The sequence below is a fragment of the Hippocampus bargibanti genome, linkage group LG02 (genome assembly GCF_051943395.1).
Source record: "Hippocampus bargibanti isolate YZ-2025 linkage group LG02, ASM5194339v1, whole genome shotgun sequence".
NCBI classification, from domain to species: Eukaryota; Metazoa; Chordata; class Actinopteri; order Syngnathiformes; family Syngnathidae; genus Hippocampus; species Hippocampus bargibanti.
Genome location: NC_142735.1, coordinates 16,395,590 through 16,420,849, shown reverse-complemented (window position 1 = coordinate 16,420,849; position 25,260 = coordinate 16,395,590). Strand labels below are relative to the sequence as shown.

Here is a 25,260-nt window from a genome sequence, read left to right as displayed (position 1 = left end):
GTTTTTAATCCAATCAGAATTCAGCTAGTTTGTGTCGCCAGGCTGTATGAAATCTGACCGACGCCTTCAGAATCAACAGTGAGGGCGTCTGTGCGCTGTACATGAACGGGCACATGTAGTTGATATATAGTTGCGATCGCCAATAAGATCACGAGTTGGCACAGTAAGGCCAGCTAGAGGGCCTCGCGTTGAACATGACATGTACGCGTCCTGTGATTGGATACTCACTTTACCTCAGCCCTCAGCGGAGGCAGCGCTATGCAAATCAACCAAGCTACAACAGATCATACCCGGAAACTTTAGCAGAAAAACCAAGTATATCTACTTACTTTTTAACCCACAATGGCTGAAGGAGAGGACAACTCGCTGTCGCATGTCGGTAAGCCTATTCTCAAGAACAAATGAAAAAGATTTGTTTACTTTTATTTTCAACAAATAGTTCGTTTTGTGAACGTCTTGATGTTTTTCTTATATTAAACTGACATTTTGTAATTTAGCGTAAAATCTTGTTAAAGATTGCATATTATTGGTGGACTTAATAAAACTTTGTGCAAGTTGTAATTTATCGGTACCCGTCATGTTAGCGCACGGCATGATTGTAAGTCTTTCTTTTGAACGTTTACCCCCGCGGCAATCCTCATCCTTGTAGATGTAGGATTTCTCTGGCTGCAGCTTGTAAAATAAACCAGTTTCGTCAGCGTTGTATATGTTGTCCGTATATGTTGAAGACACACAGCTGCCGTCTGATACACACGAGCTGCTGTCTGAAAATGGCGTCTGCCTGCGAGAGCTGGTCACGTAACGAAGACACGTGACCAAGTTGACCAATGGTGCGACCGATGGCGTGTCACGTGACAAAGTCACACGGCCAAATCGACCAATAGCGCGACCGATGGCGGCTCACGTGACCGAGTCGACCAATGGCGCGACCGATGGCGGCTCACGTAACCAAGACACGTGACCAAGTCGACCAATGGCGCGACAAATATATCGATATAAACAACAAAAATGGCCGACGGGGGATGAAAAGGAGCACCGTAATAACCGGATTATCGTAATAACCGGGTATCGTACTAAACGGTACTAATTATACCTAAAAAGACTAGAAATGTGCAAGGGAAATGAAAATAGTATCGTAATAAGCGGTACTATCGATATAACCGATATCGATATAACAAGACTTTACTGTATATATGTGACGGGTGTCACAACAGTGACTGTCTTCATCCCCACGATGCTGCCGTATTAATGAAGACGAGACTCGTGGATGTGTCTTTTTATTTCTTTTATTTCTGCAACACTGCAACACAGTATGGCAGAAGGGATGGGTGAAGTCGCATGGGTTTCGTCTTGTGATTAACCTGAATCTCCTCGAGATTGTTCTCAAATGCAAAACATTGTAGATAACAAAACAGAATTAACAACGTGTGATCGTATAGTGGTTATTTACAGAAAAAGAGAATACAACACAAGTTCACTGTTATTTACAAGATGTCCCTGAACGCATCATGGGCGGAGACTCGGCAGAACACGCGGTGCGCTTGTAATGGCTGGCGCACAGTTCAACCAGCCACGGACACTCACGGGCAAATGAAACACGACACAAGAAACTAAATATTGTTCAATAAAAACGAAATGAAACAATTATTACCTGCAACACAGTATGGCAGAAGGGATGGGTGAGGTCGCATGGGTTTCGTCTTGTGATTAACTGCGATAGAAAAGCGCATATTCCTAAGTTCCACTCGACAAAACGTGAAGTAAATAATGACACAAAAAGTAATCTGAACTCGAAATGAATAAGGGAACTAATTAGATAACACTAGACAGTAAAAAAGGGGAAACAAAATAAGATATTGTCATGAAAATGCGCGTTAATCAAGACCAACAGAAAATTGCGACTCACCCTGAATCTCCTCGAGATTGTTCTGGAAACTATGGGCGGGACATAGTGCCACACTGTGCGCCGTTGCGTCACTTCCTTCATAATTTAATAATCTAAGTGCACAACTCCGTTACATACACCCCCCTTAAATTATGCAGAAGTGAGGCAACATACACACGGAAGACAACAGAAAGACCAACAGGCACAATAGACAAGGTTATCGGGCAAGGATGTACGAGGAAGTCAATCATAGGAATTCTTCTTTCAGAAGTGTGAAGGAATAGGGTGGTTCAAAACCCATCCTATCACAGACTAGTAGAAATGCCATTTACATTTCACAAAACAGCACATAACTACACCCGTTACTGAGAAGCCATAAAGATAATGGCGACAATTGGCACACAGCACAAACCCCCCAAAAAAATCAAATGGTCATATTAAACCCACATTAATGTTGGCATCCCGACTCTCTGATAGGACATTTCACATATCAGCCTGTCAGGGGGTTTAACTGTCCTACCACATCTCGTGAAATTGATGGGGCCCTGTGTGTCTTGTGGTTGTGTGCAAATTACCGCCTCAAGTTCAGTCTCATCTGGGGGTGAGTCAGGGGTCGAGCGTGCTATGTCAAACACCGGGTCTGTGGAAAGTTCAGTCTGTGTGTGGATATCATGGCCTGCTGACAGACTTCTCTCACTGACATCCCCTCGACATGCATCGGCGGAATCATGCTCTGAAGAGAAGTGCTCATGTTCCTCTGTCTGAGCTGGAGACTGCATGACCCAGTTCTCAGTGCGCAGCTGAGTGTCCTCCTGATCATCAGGGACTGAGCTTTTGTCACTCCCACAATGTGCGTCCATCTCTGACCCCTCTGAACACGAACCAGGCTCCACCTGCCCCGAGAATGTCAAGAAGTCAACCGGGAGCAGTAAGTTCCTGTGTACGACCTTCTCTCTGCCTGTGGCATCATCTCGGATCCTGTACACATTGATCAACGGCTTCACAGACACCACGTCATAAGGGGTTGACTCCCAACGATCCGCAACCTTCCGCTTGCCCTTCTCGCCTCGATTGGCTAGTAGCACCTTGTCACCAACAGCCAATGGCGACCCCTTGACTTTGCGGTTGTAGATCTGGGCGTGGCGGGTCTGTTCCTTGGCTGCATGCTGTTGAGCAATTTGCACGGCTTCAGAAAGGTCTCTCTTCAAGGTGCTCACAAACTCATTGTGACTGACAACATTGGCGTTCTCCAAGACATGATGGAACATGATGTCAATGGGCAAGCGAGGGACACGTCCAAACATCAAATAGAATGGCGCAAAGCCCGTCGTCTCATGTACTGTGCAGTTGTAGCAGAAAGTCAACATATTCAACATTTGTGGCCATTTGGACCTAGACTTTGGGGGAAGTGTTCTGATCATCCCTCCAAGGGTCCGGTTGAATCTTTCTGCGATGCCATTACCCATGGGATGATACGGTGTTGTGTGGGACTTATGCACCCCTGCCATCTCAAGAAGATCCTTGATGAGTCTACTCTCAAAGTTGGCTCCCTGATCCGAATGGATCCTTTTGGGGAACCCATAAATGCAGAAGAACTTGTCCCACAGGCAGCGGGCAACTTGCTTTGCTGATTGGTTCCTGCAGGGGAAGGCGAGAGCCAACTTTGAGAAGTGGTCGGTGACGACGAGGACATCGGTGGTTTTCTTGTCGCCGGACTCTGCTGTCCAAAAATCAATGCATACCAGTTCCATTGGAGCCGAAGTGCGGATGTTCTCCAGGGGTGCCCGGGCGTCTGGCTCGGGAGTCTTACCCAAGATGCACCTCTGGCACTGCCTTACATGTTTTGTAATGTCTTTCTCCATCCCTGTCCAAAAGAACCGTTCACTAGCCAAGGAGAGTGTCCGAGAACAGCCCTGATGACCAGCCGCGTCATGCACACCATGTAGGACTTGGTGTTTCAGAGACCCAGGTATGACGAACTGAAAGACTCTTCTGTTCATGTGGCGATCTTTCCTTACTCTGTAAAGAGTCCCGTCACGAACTTTCAGCTTCTTCCAGTGCCTCAGCAACAAAAGAACACAGCTCGTCTCAGCTGCTCTTTCATGTTTGGTAGGTCTCATATGTCGCTGCACATAGAACATGACTCGGCTGACTGTTGAATCTTGGTGCTGCAGGTCACGTAACTGACTATGGGGAATGACAATGGAAGGGTCTTCTTCAGGTAGCTGTAGTGACAATGGGGTTGCTCCAGGGAGTCGAGAGGTCCCGCCAGTCTGATGGACGTCTAAAACTGCAGACACCTCCTGCGCATCAATTGCACTTCCAGAAGACTGATCAGGAGCTTCTCCCTGGGAAACTTCTCCATCATGATCACCAGCCATGTGGACAGCCTGACAGTTGGTGGTGAAACGGAAAGCATCCTGTACAGTCTCATTCACGACCCCTTGGACTCCATTGAGTAGGTATTGGTAGGGTTCTTTCACCAGGCGATGGCTCACGCAAGACTGAACGAAGGGTTCTCGACTCAGTGCATCAGCCACTATGTTCTTGGGCCCTGGGACGTACTTCAAGTCAAAGTCATATGCTGCCAGCTTCGACACCCACCTCTGCTCGCAGGCATCTAGTTTGGGCTTCGTCAGGATATATGTCAAGGGGTTGTTGTCAGACCATGCAGTAAAATGTCTGCCTTTTAGCCAGTGGGAAAACTTGTCACATACGGCCCACTTTAAAGCAAGAAATTCGAGCCGATGTGCAGGGTAGTTCAATTGGGCTCGTGACAGCGTTTTACTCGCAAATGCCACTGGTCTCGCAACCTTGTCATCAGGCTGAAGCTGGGAGAGGACAGCTCCAATGCCGTCAAACGATGCATCGACTGCCAGGATGAAAGGTTTCTCAAAGTCAGGGTGGGCCAACGTTACACTGTTTGACAGATCGTGCTTCAGAGTCTCGAAGGCAGTTTGACATTCAGTGGTCCAGTCCGCCGGTGTCAACTTCACATGACTTGATGCATCCGATGTGGGTTTCGACCTGCGTCTGGCCTTACCACGGGTTTTCTGGCCTGAAAGGAGCTTGAAAAGGGGCTTGGCCTTGATGGAGCAGTCCTCAATGAAGTGCTGATAATACAACACCATTCCCAAGAAAGATCTAATTTTCTTCTGCGAGGGAGTGAGGCCATCACTGTCCATTAGGTCTGGTACCTGTACACTGTTTATCGCTTCCACCTTTTCAGGGTCTGTCCGTACCCCTGACTCTGAGACAACATGGCCAAGGAACTTCACAGATCTCCGAAGAAAGTGACACTTCTTCGGAGCAAGCCTCAGATTATGGTTCTTCAAGCGGGAGAAAACCATCTCCAATCGCTCAAGCGCAATCTCTTCTGTCGGACCAAAGACCATGAGATCGTCAAGATAGCACAGGAGGCTGGTGAAGTTCTTGTCCCCGAAAATGGAAAGCATCATCCGCATGAATGTAGCCGGGCTGTTCGAAAGGCCTTGTGGCATCCGGTTATATTCATGTAGGCCAAATGGGGACGAGAAGGCGGTGTACTTCTTATGGTCCTCAAACAGGGGCACATTATAAAATCCCGAGGTGAGGTCCATGGTGGAGAAGAAGACATTTCCTCCAAGTGCGGCAAGAGCGTCAGCCTGATGGGGCAATGGGTGAGCATCGCGCTGTGTCCTCGCATTTAGCCATCTGAAATCCGTGCAGATGCGCAACTCCCCATTCTTCTTCCACACTAAGACCAATGGAGATGCATATTCACTCGTGGATTTCCGAATAATGCCTTTTTCTTCCATCTCATTGAGAGTCATTCTCAGCTTTTCATATTGACTTGGTGGCACTCTTCGATAAGGCAGGCGGAATGGTCTCTCATCCACGAGGTGTATCTTGTGCACAAATTCAGAGGCCTCTCCACAGTCCATCCTGTTCCGTGAAAATACTGCTTCATATCTCTCAATGAGTTGGAAAAGTCTGTCCCTCCACGTATCGGAGACAGCACATGCATCCAAGTCCAGATCATGTAGTCCAAGCTTGTCCAGTGCTATTTTGATGTCTTCTTTGGACCTTGGCCTTGCGGTGGCATTCTGAACAGATTGGGACATAATTTGGATGTTGTCAGGTTCAGACAAGTCTTCTGTCGCAATGCAGGGAAATACATCTGCCAGCTTTGTGTTTCTTCTCAACACCACTTTTTCAGTCGAGGGGTTGATGACCCTCACTGGGAGCCATCCATCGCCCCACATCGGTGTGATAATCCGGCCAACCAGAATCTTCCTGGATCTGCACCTTGCTTGAGTTGGTTCAACTATGACCGTGCTGCCAACTGACATTGGCGCGCAGGCGGGAAGCTTAGCCCAAACAAGATGTTCACTCTCTGGTTGCAACATCACACATTGCTGCAACTTCAGCGTGCCAACTTTGTCAGGAATCGTTCCACCCCTCCATTTCTCTGTGTTGGAAAGCAGTGAGAAAAAGTGGTGGGAGTCATCATCAATCGAACTACCGGGCTCTGACATGAGCCGCCAATAGCCTTCAGTCTTCCGCATCAGGTGAAGGATTTTCTTAATGGCATTGCTGCCAAGAATTATGTCGTCGGTTTGTCCAGGCACCACAAACATGGGCACAGCTAGCTTGCAATTGTACACGATTATTTCCAAATCACATATGGCCGAAGGCGTCACCTGATGACCACCACATCCTACAATGACAACGTCATCTGCAGAGTAACGTTTGATGTTAGGGTTGCACACTAACAATCGTGCCATAGCCGACTCACTCAATGTGCAACCAGTAGAGCCGCTGTCAATCATTGCGGTCAGGGAAATGCCTGCGACAGTGGCAGTGGTGTAGAACAAGCTATCTGACTTCAGGACCTTGTGTGTGCCTTGGAAGATAACAGTCTTCTCCGTGGGGACACTGGAAGTGAGGGACTCTAATATCGAATCAAGATCATCTGTCGAACTGTTGGGAGGGTCATGAACTTCATCCGCATCATACTCCCTTGGATGCGGAGACATTAGTTTCCCGACAGTAGTGATCTTGTGGGCTGCACTTGTGTGGGGCAGTTGCGTCTGGAGTGATCAGGTGAAAAGCACAGAAAACAAAGTCTTTTTTCGCGGCAGTGAATAAGCGCAGAATGGTCAGCGCTAGCACAGACAGCACATGGTAGCTTATTCAAACCGTCCACCATTGGAAGCCTTGACTTGCGTCTACCAGAGGCAGAGGGATTGTTAGCTCCTTGCAGCAAAACTCTTTCCAGCATGGAAATGACACGCTCAAGATTTGCGGAGTCGGGTGGCCTGGCTGAGTGGGATATTTTATCGTTGTCCTGACATGCTGTATTCTGAAGCATTTCACTTTTATTTACATGAATGGGTTGACTGTTCGCCGCAGCTGGAGTGGCAGTCCTGGGACTCATTTCTGTCTGGTACTCATCCAGGATGGCTTGGACCTCAACTGCCGACCATTTATCCACTGTTTTTGACCTAAATGTCATGGAAAGATCTTTGGATGGACAATTTTTAATAAACATCCGTGTTACGTCGAGGGAAGAACAGTCGAAATCTCTGCCCTGTTCTTTGAGACGATTGGTGGCAACTTCAGCTGCGTTGTTAAGCCTCAACCAGTAGTCATATGGGGCCTCCTTATCCCTGGGCAGCGTGGTGTAAAAGTCTGCTAGAGGGAGAGGTGAACAAGGGGCAGTAGAAAAATGCTTGCGAAGAAGGCTATAGATGGCATTTGGGTTCTGGGTTACATCAACTCCACTGTTTCTTGTGCTAACCTTGACAACATCTTTAGCTCTACCGCTGATGTTCATGAGGATTTCCTCTGCCTGATGCTCAGGAGCTACTTTTGCTCTCCTTATGTAGTTCCTCATTAGGTCTTCCCACTCATCTACATTCATTTGATCAGTGTGGTCACCCTTGAAAGTCGGGGGTTCGCGAACTTTCCTGTGCGGTAGTATCAGAACTTGTGATGAGTCAAGACTTTGTGTTGTTGTGTCAATGGGCGTGTCATGTGGGAATGAGGTGTTATGCATGGGGACGTTATGTGTTGGGCTGAGATGTGCAACAATGCTGTCTGCCAGCTGCTGGCCAATGTGTCTAATTATGTCACTCATCTGACCAACTACGTCAGGTGACTGGGGTAAGGGATCTGTCACTGGTGTGTCAGGAGTCTGTGCGCTCGTCTGAGATGTACTACACTGGGTCTGGGAAGGAACTCTGTCCCCACTAACATAAGTGGCCTCAGCTAGAACCTGCCCATTCCCCTCTACTACATCACTCTGGATGGGACTCCACACCTGTAACATGGTCGGGATGCCTCTACCTCTACCAATACACTTATTAAGAGGTGTGCTAAATGTCCCTTGGAAGGAGCTCATTCTCAAACTTCACAAAAAAAACTTACAGGAAAAAAAAAAAAAAAAAAAACACAACAATTGCAAAACAGCAGCTCAGACAATCAACAAACAATTTAAAGAACGGGGTCGACACACCGTCCACCGAGTGATGGGATGAAGACACTGTGCAGCATCGCGGTCCCGGTCCGAAGTGGAGAGTCACTTGTGATCGACGGGTCACGGCACCAATGTGACGGGTGTCACAACAGTGACTGTCTTCATCCCCACGATGCTGCCGTATTAATGAAGACGAGACTCGTGGATGTGTCTTTTTATTTCTTTTATTTCTGCAACACTGCAACACAGTATGGCAGAAGGGATGGGTGAAGTCGCATGGGTTTCGTCTTGTGATTAACCTGAATCTCCTCGAGATTGTTCTCAAATGCAAAACATTGTAGATAACAAAACAGAATTAACAACGTGTGATCGTATAGTGGTTATTTACAGAAAAAGAGAATACAACACAAGTTCACTGTTATTTACAAGATGTCCCTGAACGCATCATGGGCGGAGACTCGGCAGAACACGCGGTGCGCTTGTAATGGCTGGCGCACAGTTCAACCAGCCACGGACACTCACGGGCAAATGAAACACGACACAAGAAACTAAATATTGTTCAATAAAAACGAAATGAAACAATTATTACCTGCAACACAGTATGGCAGAAGGGATGGGTGAGGTCGCATGGGTTTCGTCTTGTGATTAACTGCGATAGAAAAGCGCATATTCCTAAGTTCCACTCGACAAAACGTGAAGTAAATAATGACACAAAAAGTAATCTGAACTCGAAATGAATAAGGGAACTAATTAGATAACACTAGACAGTAAAAAAGGGGAAACAAAATAAGATATTGTCATGAAAATGCGCGTTAATCAAGACCAACAGAAAATTGCGACTCACCCTGAATCTCCTCGAGATTGTTCTGGAAACTATGGGCGGGACATAGTGCCACACTGTGCGCCGTTGCGTCACTTCCTTCATAATTTAATAATCTAAGTGCACAACTCCGTTACATATATATATATATATATATATATATATATATATATATATATATATATATATATATATATATATATATATATATATATATATATATATATACAGTAAAGTCTCGTTATATCGATATTCAAGGGAGTCCGAAAAAATATCGATATAACCGGGACTATCGATATATCCGACCCTGTTTGCATGTAATTTTCTCCGTGCGTGCATAGAAATAGTATCGATATAACCGGGACTATCGATATATCCGATATCGATATATCACCAGTCACCAATCACCAGTCATCACTAGTTGGCCGCCTTAACACAAAACGGACATTCTGTTTTTAATACTGTCCCCAATTTTTTTTTAACCCTGCCCCATTTTCAGTGAACACTCTTGTTGTATTAACATGACCTGTGCTGCTGCCCTCATTGCACAGGAAGGCCATCATCCTGTTTTTCTACCGAGAGTTCATAGGATAAATGCAGAGCACATGATTGACAAAGAGTGTAGTCAGCATTTGGCACCAGTGGGCATCGAGTAGACCCACACGGACAAATGATATATACAGTATTTTACTACAACTATTTACTATCAACAACTTATAAGTACTTGTTATAAAGATAAAAGTTGATTAAATATCCAAGGAGAGAGCGTCTTAAAACTGCTGATGCAAAGCACCTTTAGTGCCCGGGGCGAATGCTATGGCAATTATGCATTAGCCCTCGATTAACAATCATTGAAAAGGAGGGTCGGGTATGTAAAATGTTGCCCGTTGCTGTCAGTATACATCAGCCAAGCTGACAGGTATATCTCAACCATCTGCTCATTAGCTTCACTGCATTCAAGCTACCGTAAACATTTCAATCAACCTTTATGAACCAACAGGCATACAGGAGCGAATCAAATTCCCAATAGGCCGCAAAGAACAACTGCAAGCAAAAATGACAATGGATGCGAGTGAGGCACCACTCGCATCCCGTTGGCCCATTGTCCAGCTTCCTTTGCGTTTCGCAAGTCGGGCTTACTCTGGATACTGTGGTCGGATCAAGAAAGACAACACACGCGCACACAGACACACAGACAAAGAGACACATGTGTCTCTTTGTCTGTGTGTCTGTGTGTCAACGTGTATGTGTGAATGTGCACATTCACACATACACGTTGACACACATAGACACGCATACACACACAACCACCCCACCCACACATACACACAAGCACATGAACACACACGTGTAACGGAGTTGTGCGCTTAGATTATTAAATTATGAAGGAAGTGACGCAACGGCGCACAGTGTGGCACTATGTCCCGCCCATAGTTTCCAGAACAATCTCGAGGAGATTCAGGGTGAGTCGCAATTTTCTGTTGGTCTTGATTAACGCGCATTTTCATGACAATATCTTATTTTGTTTCCCCTTTTGTACTGTCTAGTGTTATCTAATTAGTTCCCTTATTCATTTCGAGTCCAGATTACTTTTTCTGTCATTATTTACTTCACGTTTTGTCGAGTGGAACTTTGGAGCACATGTGCTTTTCTATTGCGCAGTTAATCACAAGACGAAACCCATGCGACTTCACCCATCCCTTCTGCCATACTGTGTTGCAGGTAATAATTGTTTCATTTCGTTTTTATTGAACAATATTTAGTTTCTTGTGTCGTGTTTCATTTGCCCGTGAGTGTCCGTGGCGGGTTGAACTGTGCGCCAGCCATTACAAGCGCACCGCGTGTTCTGCCGAGTCTCCGCCCATGATGCGTTCAGGGACATCTTGTAAATAACAGTGAACTTGTGTTTTATTCTCTTTTTCTGTAAATAACCACTTTACGATCACACGTTAATTCTGTTTTGTTATCTACAATGTTTTGCATTTGAGAACAATCTCGAGGAGATTCAGGTTAATCACAAGACGAAACCCATGCGACTTCACCCATCCCTTCTGCCATACTGTGTTGCAGAAATAAAAGAAATAAAAAGACACATCCACGCGTCTCGTCTTCATTAATACGGCAGCATCGTGGAGATGAAGACAGTCACTGTTGTGACACTCGTCACACACGCACACACACGCACACACACACACACACACACACACACACACACACACACACACACACACACACACACACACACACACACACACGCACACACGCACGCACGCACGCACGCACGCACACACACACACACACACGCACACACACACACACACACAAATACACACAAACACGAACCCCCCCCCACACCCACACACACACCTCCTATCTCTTGTCTATCACAACTGACTTATCGTAAAAAGTGGGCTATATCCTGGTCTGGTCACGATTAAATCCATGACATTTCAATTTTACACATACTACATCAATTTAATCTTCTATTAGCATAATATGCCTCCTTTTAGAATGTGCGAAGAAAACGAACACACAAGGAAACCTGATGCAAGCATGAGAATAGCATGCAAATTCCACATATGGCCAAAGGCACCATTCAAAAACTGGACCTAAACAGTGTAAGTCAGACATACAGTTTACCAGCGTGCTGAATATTTATTTAAAACCACATTTGCACATTGATACTATATTAACATTGTTTTTTTACCTTCTTGATAAAGCTATTCAGAGTGTTTACACGTGGTGCAAATACAATATTGCACACGATCTAGAACCTATCAACAAAAAGAAGTTCATGAGTGAAGATATCTTTTTTTACCCCCTCAAAAAATAATACATTATGAACCATGGTAACAATTAACCTCGCATCTTGCATTAAATAGCCAAGAATCAAATTAACTGCTAACTAATTCACTTACGGGGAATTTCCAGAAGAGGGCGATGTAAGAACAGTTTTACCAACCTCAGCCAAGTTGGCCACCTACAAAAGACTGTCAGATTTGTGGTGTTGACTTTCTCACAAATTTAGCAATGGGTCAAACTAAGACAAGCTACGCATATCTACCTCATTATATCGACATTATGCAGGGTAATGACGATTGTTATTTTTATTTTCAAACGCGTGGCGGTATGTGGTGCGGGGGTCAGACGCGGCTAAATGCCCACCAGCCGGCGGGCAAGGAGGTGGAGGCTCACGGGAAAGTAAGGAACCCAGCACTCTCCCCGCCAAAACAAAACGAAGAGTTTTTAACAGACTTCAAGGAGTTTGATACATCCACCCATCCATTTTCCGTACCGTTTATTCCTCATTAGGGATGCGGGGGGGGGGGTGCTGGAGTCTATCCCAGCTGTCTTCGGTCACGAGGCGGGGGACACCCTGAATTGGTTGCCAACCAGTCCAAACAAATTTTCTTTCTGACAACATGTGCAGTGGAGACTGCAGTGCAGATACATACAACCTTTGTTCTTTGTAGGCTCATGGAGGACATTTTGAAACAGCGAGCAAAAGGGAACATTCAAACAATCATATATAAGAAAAGGTGCCAAACATTTTTTTGCGCGAGTCACATTGTCTTTAAGGTTTTCTCTCCGGGCCGTTATGAATTTGGGGATGCCATTAGAATTTTTAATCCCCTCCACATATTGCATGTAGAGCGCATAACAAATTAATGAATGATTAGTTTTCAAATTTGACGTAAAAAATAATGACTGTTATTGTGGTTTATATGAGGCAATATTAAATTTTCACTCGGACTTTCGCAAGCATCATGTAATTTTAAGTTTGATTTTGTTTGATTAGCCAAATAAAATGATGTGGCGGGCAAGATTTGGCCCTCAGGACTGGACTTTGACACCTTTGATTTAGAGGTTTGAGAGAAACAGTAATTTTGATGGTATTCTTGGCCTGCGGCAAATTGATCATACTGTGTCTTTGGGGTAAAACGAACGATATATGTGTCATTTAAATTGTTACTTCATGAGATACGACTCATCGGAGTGCATTTTAAGCATTATTTAACTGGTGATTGGGAGTCAACCTTTATCTGGAAGTGAAACTTTCATGGACCACATTTTATTTTGAAATAACTAGCCGGAACCGAAAAATGTGACGATTGTGGACTTATCACCGACGCGCGCGCTGTCAGCAACACAGTGAGCACACCGCTCCAGAGCCGACAGAGAGAAACAATGTGAACAAGGTGGCTTTGTGTTTTAATTGTCTGTCCATTTCTCAGTCGGAAAAAACTGCTACCAGGAACATGATCTTATTTGTCCGTACTTTATTATTTTTTGTGAGGTATTTTCCCCACGGTTTCTCAGAGATGGATTGGAAGCATTGCGAAGAATGAGTGAGTGAAGCCCGAGCATCATTTACCTTCACCGGAAATTCAATTTTTATGACACCGTTTGGGAACACTGGTCTGAGTGGATGGGATTATTTTTTGACGAAACGACCTTGTTTTGGGGAACAACACCTTGAGCATCATGAGCTGTAATGGTAAGTCCATTCCTATACAGTAGGTGAGAGCAGTGTGAAGAACTACTTTAGACCAACAGTCCTCCATGTGATCATTATAGTCCTCCCAGAACAGTGATGTGTAGCCCAATACAAGAATCATATTTTAATAAGTTTTAAATTGTTTCACTCTGCCGTCTTGAGGTGTCAATTGTCATACGAATTTTGTTGATAGGGTCTCCCAATATTTTGGCACATGTCAACCACTATAATAAAACTGAATGAATCCTATGACAAGGTCACTCACAAAGTTACATTTTTGGTGGACAACGGGGTGATTCTGCTTCCAGTTGTTTCATTTCTTTTCTTCCTCTTTCTCCTCTCTATTCACACCCAAAATCTTGACTCATTCTACAACATCTCACAGACTCACATATGCTCATGCAGTATAAATTGATATTTATCACATTGTATATTTTTAAAGGCGCACATTCACATATATTCACCCCCCACAAACTTTCAGTTGTTTATTTCATTTAAAGAACACCTGTCACTTTGCAATCATCATTGGAGGAGCAGGCACTCTTATTCTCGACAGTCTGCTGCTGGTTTCGTGGACTTGATGTGATTGTGATTCGGAGCATGACGAAGACGCCCAGAGCCCCTTGTACTTATCTTAGACTCGCCCGGGGGCTGCCGTGATGTTAAACTGACCTTGTATCAGCTGACTCTGACCCTCATACCCTGTCAGCTAAATAAGGGCTTTCCTCCTTCAGGGCTGGTGTCTGTTGTGCATTTGTACAAGTTTTCCCTTGTTAATTCACGAGGAAGACAGCTGAGATTTGTCAGAGGAAACATAAAAAAAAACATCTCATGTGTTGTGAAAGTTCAAAGCCACCCGCTGAAGTCCCTTCCAGTCCTGCTTCCACTTCTGATCATGTCACTTCATCGGAACCTAGCATTACAACATTAGTCATACACTCGTCTGTCATTTGAAGAATCTCCATTATTCATCCAATTCTCTTGCGTGCTTCTTGCATGCCTACAAACTCCCAAGTAATGTGCATGTCAAATCTCACCATTTACTTGCATGCTGATTTAGTTCAAGCTACAAATGACAACACTTGAATGGTCCCCCTTGGTGGACAACAACTGGTGACCCAGGTTTTTTCATCCGTAAATTTTACATCTTGGAAACCTGGAAAAGCTGCAAACAGCTATACCAGATTCAATAGATGATGGGGTGCATTATTTTGGAGTGACTTCAGACAAGGCCTGTGCGATTTTGAAAAAAAAATCATATTGATAGGTTTATGAGATATCCTGCTCATGTTGCAATAACAATTTAATAAAAAATAAAATGTATTTCAAAAACTGAAATTATTCAATAATGCAATAATTACTTCAAATTCACAATTAACATTTCAGACAACATAAACTGATTATTATTCCGTGATTGGTTTAGTCTTAAAAATGTCCCAAAATATCATCGTTAATTGTTCTCTGATTATACATGTATGTCCATGCAGTCAATAACCCTTTTAAAATCCCAATTTTCACAATATTTGCCAAGTAAACACACTCACATTTTGGGTTTTTGAAAAAGTTACTGCTTTTATCGCCAGAAAACAATTTCTTGGTCACATACATGTATGCTTCTTGTCACAGATACAGATTCACGACACCAGAAAACAAATAATAAACTATTGCCTTTTTTGATTGAATTTACAGCAATCAAAATATTTGTATTCAAATCAATATATTCTATGTGGCTCCACGCGTGTAACCATGGTTGTCTGATTACTCTTCTGTGTGTTGAATATTAATTTAGCAGCAAAATCCACCTGATTTTGTCCATCTCAGGAGGCAGCTATTTTGCTACAGGCCCTTTGAATGAAAATGACCCAATGGTCGCTCAAGGCTGAAATCACAATCAAACACTCTCACCAGCAAGCAAATCCCATCATCAGTATATGAATGGCTGAAAATGAGCACACATAAACCAATACATGTCATGCTTTACTCCTGGCTAAATACTCCGAGTCTGTGTGAGTGCTGTCACAGCCGGCAGATCGTGGTGGAACATGAATTGGTTGGCATGAATACATCATCTAGTCAGTCAACATGTGTCCTCCTGTTTCCGCCGGCTCTCTTCTGGCTCATACATGAACGGGCTTGTTCAAGCAAAGCGAGTGAATTTTCCACTGCATTGGACATGATTGACCAGAGGCCATCCTCGCACACACAATTGTTGAACACAGCGCAGTCTGTCTATCGTCATCCATGCATTGGGCACCGTGAGCACTGGGATTATTGTGCGCAAGCTACCTGCAATCGCAGACTGAGGTGGGCTGTAGATGTCACATATTTGTACTTCAATTTTACAAACACGCAAGTGAGCTCAAGATTTGAAAGGTCAGAATGACATCAGATAGGATAAAACACATGCTGATCAATACAGCAAACCCATCCTCGAGTTCTGGAACCTGATGTAATTTGCAGGGCCAAACATCACTAACAAAGGTGATTTCTTTGACTGTTGCCGGGGAGAGCTATAATATCAGGAACCATTATTCTTGTGTACCATAAACATTGACCTCAGTCTCTCAGTTTGAAGTTCAGTACAAAGCCCATTTCTATGACATGTTAAATAATAAACATATAACTTGCAGAGCTCTTGCAACGAGCTCTCAATCTTCTTTTCCTTTCGGCTTTTCCCCTCAGGGGGCGCCACAGCGGTTTGCCAAGCTCTCAATACTGTATAAAAATAACTTAATTCTGTGTATACAGTATTATTCGTATAAAAAATGCACAATGCTGTCAAAAGCCTTTTTTCACATCATCATGCACTGCATCATCTAACAAGCAATATTAAAGCTAACTTTGATAAGTACAATTTAATAAAGATGTCAGTGTTCAATCATTATCATTTTAAACAAAAGTGTAACATATTGATTCAATTTAGCTCATATTGTTAAGGAACATAATAATAGCACAGGATATTTGTTACATATGTATTGGTTACTGTCTCGCTTTCGGAAGTGTAGTCAGTTTTTAACTTTTAATATACATCTATAGAGGAGAACAACAAATGTAAAAAAACAACTTTGGTTGGGCCCTCCGAAATAGAATAATACTCGACTCAACAAGTAAGATAAATAAATGTTTGATGTTTCCTCTTTTGTCCATGACCCTGGCCTTGGGTCAGATACAGTAAAGTCTTGTTATATCGATATCGGATATATCGATAGTCCCGGTTATATCGATACTATTTCTATGCACGCACGGAGAAAATTACATGCAAACAGGGTCGGATATATCGATAGTCCCGGTTATATCGATATTTTTTCGGACTCCCTTGAATATCGATATAACGAGACTTTACTGTACTTGACTATTCATATTGTCAGTGGTGGCGGAACATTTTTCTCTCCAGTGGCATTGAAGCAGAATGTTAGGTGTGATAGTGACTGGGCAGTCATCACTTTGATGAATGCTCCTCTCTAAGGTCTTGGCTCAGTTCAAGGATGATAACAGCAGGGTGAGCTGAAGATGGAGATTTGTTAATTTGCCACTTTCGACCACGTCTTGATTATGAAAATTTCACGATTACAAATGTTACTTATTCTCAAAGAGACCCGCTAAAGTGAATGAACTCTGGTGAGCAACATGTGTGAATGTTAACCAGATTTTATTCACAGGTCCGTATACTAGTTCACCTTTAATCGTGCGACTGTCTCAACACCAGAACTGTGTAAGCACCTTGAGAGACACAATGTGTCAGTAAGGATTCATCATTCATTATAACCATAAGGCAGATTAAAGGCTCAGAAAGAGGCGTGGTAACCGTTGTGTAACCAAAATCCCAAACTGGTTTTGTGACCTTTTGCAAAAAAAAAAAAAAAAACGTTATGGTTATAATGAATGATGAATCCTTACTGACACATTGTGTCTCTCAAGGTGCTTATACAGTTCTGGTGTTGAGACAGTCGCACGATTGACCTTTAACTACACAACACCAGCCTTCCTCCTTTTCTAAATGGACTCCTTCCAGTCTCCATGTACAAAAATCATATCATTGCATATGATATATCCAGTGACGTGCGGTGAGTTTCATGGTATGTGAGGCACTGACATCATCAGTCAGATTTACAAACATATGAACTCCACAGAGTAGCTTATTCACCATTTCATTGGCAACAGTTAACGTGTTTTGTTTAAAATGTCATGTCAGCATTCTTTATATACTGTATACAAACTGTAGCACAGAAAAAAATAATTTAAAAAACTTTATTATCGTGTTACCTTTACTTATAAATGAAGTCCAAGTCTCTCTGTCTCAATGGAGATCACTGCCAGTGAAGAAAGTCCTCCTCGATCAGTCCTGTTCCGACTGTATTTTTTCAGTCTGTTGTGCTGAGAATAACCGCTCCACTGATGCTGTAGTAGTTGGCACAGTGAGCACGAGCTGGAGCAACTTTGTCACTTCAGGAATAGTTTCAATGAGATCCTTTAGGCCAAAAAGCTGAGAAGCTGTCCAGGAGATTTACATCCATCCCTCGCCGTTTGTAAGCTAGACAGTCGGGTGTTGGTCTTCCTTTAATTAGTATCTCCTGCTTCGATTGAAAGTCCAGTTTAGAAAATTCTTTCAATTTAGATATGTAATCCACCATTCTGAAATTAAGGCCAAGCAACACGAAAAAAATGACTGGATGGTTGCACTTAACTTGCTAACTGTTTACTGTAGCTTGCTGTCACTAATTCTATTATTCTGCAGCCGAGGAGTTGCAAAGAATCGGTAATCACCAGCGCCCCGTGTCATGAGGCAGGAGAACTGTGTGCCTCACCTATGCACACAGTTTTGATAAAAATAAAATAAAATAAACACTGTAGATGAGAAGGTTTCTTCAGCCGTCATCTGTACAAAAGTGAAGGTTTCGGACGTTTCGCCTCCTATCCAAGAGGCTTCGTCAGCGAACTAAAGTCTGACTGGTCGTATCGGCCCCATATATATAACCCTAATGTCCAGACCTGGTGGCGCCGGACACAGCTATGAAAGGTCCCTACTCTCAGGTTGGGGGGGGCGCGGGACCCCCCCCTGTGGCCCCACTGATTGTTCCTACATTCCTGACTAACGATTGGCCTATTACCCCCACTCCCCCCGGTATCACCTCATCAGCATAACGACCCTCATCAGCATTGCGAAAGTTGCCTAACCTGTTTTGCCTGAGCAGGCTATTGTATGAACGATCCAAATTGAACCTCACACCACCAGACCGGTTTAATGAAGGATTTTGTTGTTTTATAAGAATCGCCTCTTTTACCCCCCTTTCAAACCAATAAACACTGTAGTACAGTGTTTAGAATGTACAGTGACTGTACATTATATACACCAGCTAAACTGTAGAAATTTAGTTCATATACTAAAAGTTTTTGAACACTTTAATTGTGATATGCAGAGGGACAGCAATGCGGTCTCACTGCAGAGCAAACCAGCACAGTTAGCATAGTGATTGCACAATCCATGGTGAGGCTCAGCCGGCTGGTGCCTCACCGCGTGTCTCTACTTAGTATTTGAACGGTAAATGTAAAAATTCAGCGATTAAAAAAAAAATAATCAAAAAATGGTGACGCTAAATGGAAAAGAACGTTAAAGTACAAATCACTAAATAAATATAACTGTTTATTTTGTCATTTCATATTTCCATGATGACAGGTGGGGCACAGCCTCACCTGCCTCCCCTGACTGCACGTCACTGAATATATCATATCAAATTATATAAAGCGCTTCAAATTATATACAGCGCTGTAAAACAATAAAATATACATGCAGTTTACATTCATGTATTAATTTTGCTTGCACGTTTTCCACAAAACCCCACGAGGTCATGAAATTGTTTTTCTTTAGTGATTGTTATCGCTTCTTTCGCTATCACTAACAATTTCCCAGCATTCCTTGCGGACGTGCTCCAAGCATACTGTTTACTGTCACTGTCATGTCGGAAGCAGAAATCGTAGCAGCCTCTTGGTCTCTGGGGATGCTGTCTGCTGCACTGACCAAGGCCCTGTTCTTATCACCTGTCAACTCCAGACGGGGTTCTCCTCAGGCATTTGCCAATGATTTAGTCTGGGATTACACCTGTTACTGGGCGGCTGTCATGAAAAGAATGACTCACCACTATGTTGCGGGAATGGATGGCTTGAATGAGCTGAATGGCAATGAATCCACTTATGTAATTGGTTAGAATGTCGTAATTCTGTGGTTCCAGAGATCACTGAATATGTGGGCTCTCTTTTTAACTAGAGCATTTTCTCATTCCCGTGTGACAATAGTGAGGGCCGACATATATCATAAATGAAAGAGAAAAGTTTCCATCGTGTCAATTTTGACAATGTTGTAATTTGTCACCTGCGTTGTCGTCTGCAGCCAACTTAGTGAAACAAACCTCAGGGGCTCGGCAGGAAAATATAGTGTTGTGTCTCATTACAGTGACTTTTTTATAGCACTCAACCTTACTATAAAAGTCAGTAAACCATTTCTTAAAAAAAAAGCTAAATCGGGCACATTCAGAGAAATAATTACAACTGAACCATCTAAGCAATGATTTATTTTTATTTATTAATTTATGTTTTTTTTTTTAACTTCCTGTGTGTTGAGAGCTCAGGGTATTCCCGACTTGCCTGATTATAATGTGACCATTTCGGGAACGTCAATATTATAAATACATCTCTGGATACAGGATACAGATACTACATACCCTATATAGATGTACAGAGCATCATCCAGCTCACCGCACACATGATATGAGGCATACAAGGACTCTTAGACATTTTAAGTACAAGGCTTCAAGAATCCTTCAGTGAAATGGAATCAGTAGTTCAAGCACGGCAGCCCATGGGCTGCCACCACTGAACCAGCAAAGTCTTTCAGTCAGCTATTTATGTCACAAGCTAGGACAGATGGTTATCTTGCCATTATACCTCTCCACCCCCATAGATCCACTCGGATGCTCTTTTGAGGAAGCATGACTGCAGCTGTTGATTCACATGCTTTTCAGGATGTACGGGTGTCTTGTGAATACAATGGGACTCTTTTACTTTACATGAGTTGTACATTCGGCTGAGTCGTGTGTAGGCAACATGGGATTGGTTCCTATTCAGTGACGGTGTGGATGTGGGTGCAAATGGTTGTTTGTCTTTACATGTGCCCTGCAACTGACTGCCGACCAGTTCAGGATGTAGTGCGTCAACTGCCCATCGTCAGCAGGGAAAGCCTCCAACAACATCTATAAGCTTCTTAAGGATAGGCACTGTTACTAGGGGTGTAACAAAAAAAATGTCTGTTCAAGCTCTCAGTCGTACAGGAGTGGTCCATCGATGAAAAGGTTTCTTCAGACGTCATCTCATCTGTACTTCTTTGAAGTTACCGGATGTTTTCGCTTCTCATCCAAGAGGCTTCGTCAGCTAAATAAAATGTTGCTGGTAACTCTGGCCCTATATTTATATCCCTACTGTCCAGATATATAAAAAATAGGTCCAGAAAAAAATGTTTAGATTTAAATGAACCAAGCCAAATCGTTACGAAAATTTTCATGAACATTCCGATTTATAAGTCGAATGGTTCGATTCAGTTCAACTCCGAACGATTACAATTTGGTACGGCTCATTTGAAGAGTGTATGGTACAATGACCTTTTGTGTTGTAAGTGTGTCTAGCTATGGCTCTCCAAAAATATGATTTTATAACTATGTTGACATATTTCAAAACAGACCAATTGAATTTGGTTCAATTTGATCTACTCGCAGATGTATTGTGGTAAAACAACTATTTATTTAAATTTAAATATTAGCATCAAAACAATTTTTGGTCTTGTGGGAAAAAAATGACAATGTTTCAACACTGTGCAAACTGTCTTTCCACCACAGCGTATCGCAGAGGCTCATTGGGAGGTGAGCCAAGTGGTGGACCAGTTCGGTGTCAACGGTGTCGTGAGGTGTGCAGAGGAGAGGTGGTTCGAGTTCAGGAGGCTCACTTCCATGTCAAGTGTTTCACCTGCACAGGTATGACCAGTTCCATGACACTCGAAATTGGGAATTTTGCAGCAATTGTAGCTAATTTAAGGGCGGGCCAGAACCTAGAAACAAGGACCGATTCACATTCTTATGTTTTCTGCGAACACCCTGCCTCGAGGGTGCCCCGGTAGTCGAGTGGTTAGCACACCGGCTTTACAGTGCAGAGGTTGCGGGTTCGCGTCGCGGTCCGGCCTCCCTCTGCGGAGTTTGCATGTTCTCCCCGGGCCCGCGTGGGTTTTCTCCGGGTCCTCCGGTTTCCTCCCACACTCCAAAAGCATGCATGGCTGGCAGATTGACCACTCCAAATTGTCCCTAGGTATGAGAGTGACTGTTGTACGTCTTTGTGTGCCCTGCAATTGGCTGGCAACTCATTCAGGGTGTCCCCCGCCTCGTGCCTGAAGAGAGCTGAGATAGGTTCCAGCACCCCCGCAACCCTAATGAGGAATAAGCGGTACGGAAAATGAATGAATGAATGAACCTGCCCCGAGCTCTTAGAATAGTGGATATTCTTGCTAATCCATTTTAGTCCCTGTGCTGAGTGCTACTATTAGCCCACAGTGAGGATTGTAGCGGATCATAGTTGCCCTGCGGGGAACTTGGACTGCTGCTAAGGTAGCTTGTAATAGATGAGTCAACTCAGAAGGGATTTCCCATGTTGTACGTTGCTGTCTAATGACATTGTTGCCCAGCTTTTTCCGCACTACCACTGAGGAAAAGCCCTGCAAGAGAGATTCTGCAATAGCATATACTTCAGGAATTGTGTTGAATACAAGAAAAAGTTGAATTGCTGATTCTTTTGGAAGAAGATTAATTTAAAATAATTTAATTTAATAGTAATTGAAAAAAAAACAACATAAACTACAAATATTAGACCGATGCCGCATCAAAAAGATAAGCCTAAAATGTATTAGCGCATGATCATCATTGTGTTGTACGTTGTATGTTAACTGTTGGAAATTTGGAAAGCAGGAAGTAGGCTTCAGATGTCATAGTAACATGTTATCCCATCGGCTTAAGCGAAATGATTTTGATCTGCGTGCATCAGTTGGAATACATGAATAATCAAGCACAGAGCAAACATATTCTCATCTAAGCAGGACGACATTTGATTTCTAAAAATAATGATGATTTGGCCCCACCCATGATGGTGCAAGGACTTTTTGCTCTGTACAAAGAGGTGAGAAGCCATTTGGCCAAATGTTAGCGCAAACCATATACTGTATGAACAAGTTGTCATTGGTTGTTCGGATGTGTCACATTGAGAGAGCAACGGTACCGTAACTCACACATTCACCAGGATAAAGTGTTCATATTTGTCTTAAATGCACAAATATTGGAACGCATCTTAACAATAAAACCAAACATGAAACATGAGTCAAATGCCAAAGAATAAAAAGGAGTTTTCAGACAAATCAACAGTTAAGCAATATTAGATGAGAGGGATTGACATATAACTTGCCAAAACGTATTCTATTATTGTTTCGGTATTTCTGTATACGTGTATACAGCATTATGTAATTCTACAATACATGAAAACACTGAGGGCTCGGTGTAACATGTTTCTTACATATACCTGCCCAAACACACACACACACACACACACACACACACACACACACACACACACACACACACACACACACACACACACACACACACACACACACACACACACACACATGCACACACACACTGATATTGTGTTGTTGTGCATGAATCCACATGTGCATTTGTGCATGCATTTCAGCACACACATGAACTATCACGGTGGTTGTTAAGAGTTACCGTGGTAACGGTCTGATGGGGCACCCGTGTCCTGGTTGGTGGATATTCTCAGCATCTCTATGGTGCTCTTAACCAATCACGGGGCACTATTTGTGCCCCAGAGAAAAAAAGGGGGTAGTGAACAGAGGAAGACAGCAGAGAAAAGAAGAGTGTGGGGGTGGAGTTGTATGTGTCGCCGAAAACATTACGTCATAACTTTGGTTTACTATAAAGTGCGTTTATACTGTATTTGTCCCAATCATCTGCCGTTGTCTACTCCTCGTTGCTTGACTTTGCTCCAGTAAGCAAACACCTTCACAGATGGAGTATCAAAGAGCCCTCTCATATTTCAGAGAGCTCTCTCCCAATCTAAGTGAGGTAATGGGTATTATTGTGTGGCCAGACTATTCTACATCCCATCCTATAATGTACTCTCCTATGTGGGCCTCTGCTCAGCCAGCAGTTTTCCACAGCTTTTTTTTGTTTTGTTTTTTTTTTGTTCGCTGTCTGACTCTTTCTCTCACACAAATGCGCTTTTTGTTCTGTTGAACTTTCTAAATTCAGTCTATGGCTTTATTCTTGTTGCTGGTAGAGTCTTTTTGGTTAGGAGTTTTTCAATAGCTGCAAATGAAGATGCACATTTTTTTTCGGCAGGCCACGTTGTACTCATGCTTTCCCTTGGAGCGATATTATAAATGTTGAATCCCCTTCACATATTTATTACATATAAGGTGCACAACAAATTGATGAATAACTGGTTAACAGCAGAAGTCAAGAATAATGACTCATTGTATTTAGAATTCTGGTATTGGTATTGGATTACATAAAACCTTTATTTGTCTCACAATGGCAATATTCCCAATTTACAGAATCAAATTTCCAATTTACATAAAAGGGAAACAAAAAGAACAAAGAAAAACAAAAGGGGCAAACACAAATATAAATTATAAAATATAAATATGAGCATATTAAACATATGACAATTTGATTTCTTGCTTCAAACATCTGCAAGCATCATGGAACTTGACATGCTGATGTGGAGGAACCCTGGGCCTTGACTTTGGCACGTGCTTTAAGGTTACATTTTGTTTCAGTTGTTGACTTGCTTAGCCAGCACTTGATCTCTTATACTCTCATTTAAAAAAAACAGAAAACAAACAAAAAAATCCTGATGATCGCTTTGTCCTTTGTGCTGACTGCCACTCAACCATGAAATCAATTTCTCATTATGAGACAGGATGACATTGTCATGCTGGGTGTGTGGAGGTTCATGGCAAATGATTTTTCACTTGGGTGGCAATGTTCTGTCAGTTTTTATTTATCAACATTGGAAATTGGTGTGTTGGAACATTTAATTATATTCTTTTTTTGGTGTTTTTGTCCTCAAACAACCATTGAATGACCTTGAATAATAACGTTGCCTGTGTTATGTTGTTGTCACTTATAAAATGATGACACACATTTCCAGTTGCCCTTGTCCTCCCTCCCACTTTCTCGATATTCCAGTCTGATGCATGTTCAAAAGGGCTGACTGTGCCCTGTTGAATAATTGTGAGTGCAGTGTCTAGACTCAAGGCAGTTCTAGAACAACTATTTGTTGGAAAAGGGTTTTGCCTTCATACAATTGAGATGTGATTGAAGTTGTGAAAGGAATTCAAATTCAGCATATTTCTCCACCAAAAAATACTTATAATCCATTTACTCAATTCTGTGGACAAACACATAGCTAGATACTATTCCAATATTCTTCGTTGGTATGAAGGTTTGTGTATCGCCGTCATAATATACATTTAAGACGTATGT

The 25,260-nt window shown here is 42.9% G+C and overlaps 1 protein-coding gene across 5 annotated transcripts in view; it reads left to right on the top strand.

Moving 5' to 3' along the window:
- The first annotated feature begins 13,301 nt into the window (after positions 1-13,301).
- The window catches only part of ablim3 (actin binding LIM protein family, member 3), a 43,376-nt gene continuing 31,417 nt past the window's right edge, over positions 13,302-25,260 (top strand). For all 5 annotated transcript variants that reach the window (XM_088989647.1, XM_088989648.1, XM_088989644.1 and 2 more), the window contains exons 1-2: positions 13,302-13,663; positions 21,547-21,681. In XM_088989647.1, the coding sequence (XP_088845773.1) occupies positions 13,651-13,663; positions 21,547-21,681 (148 nt within the window). In that variant the 5' untranslated portion in view covers positions 13,302-13,650. The remainder of the gene's footprint in view (positions 13,664-21,546; positions 21,682-25,260) is intronic.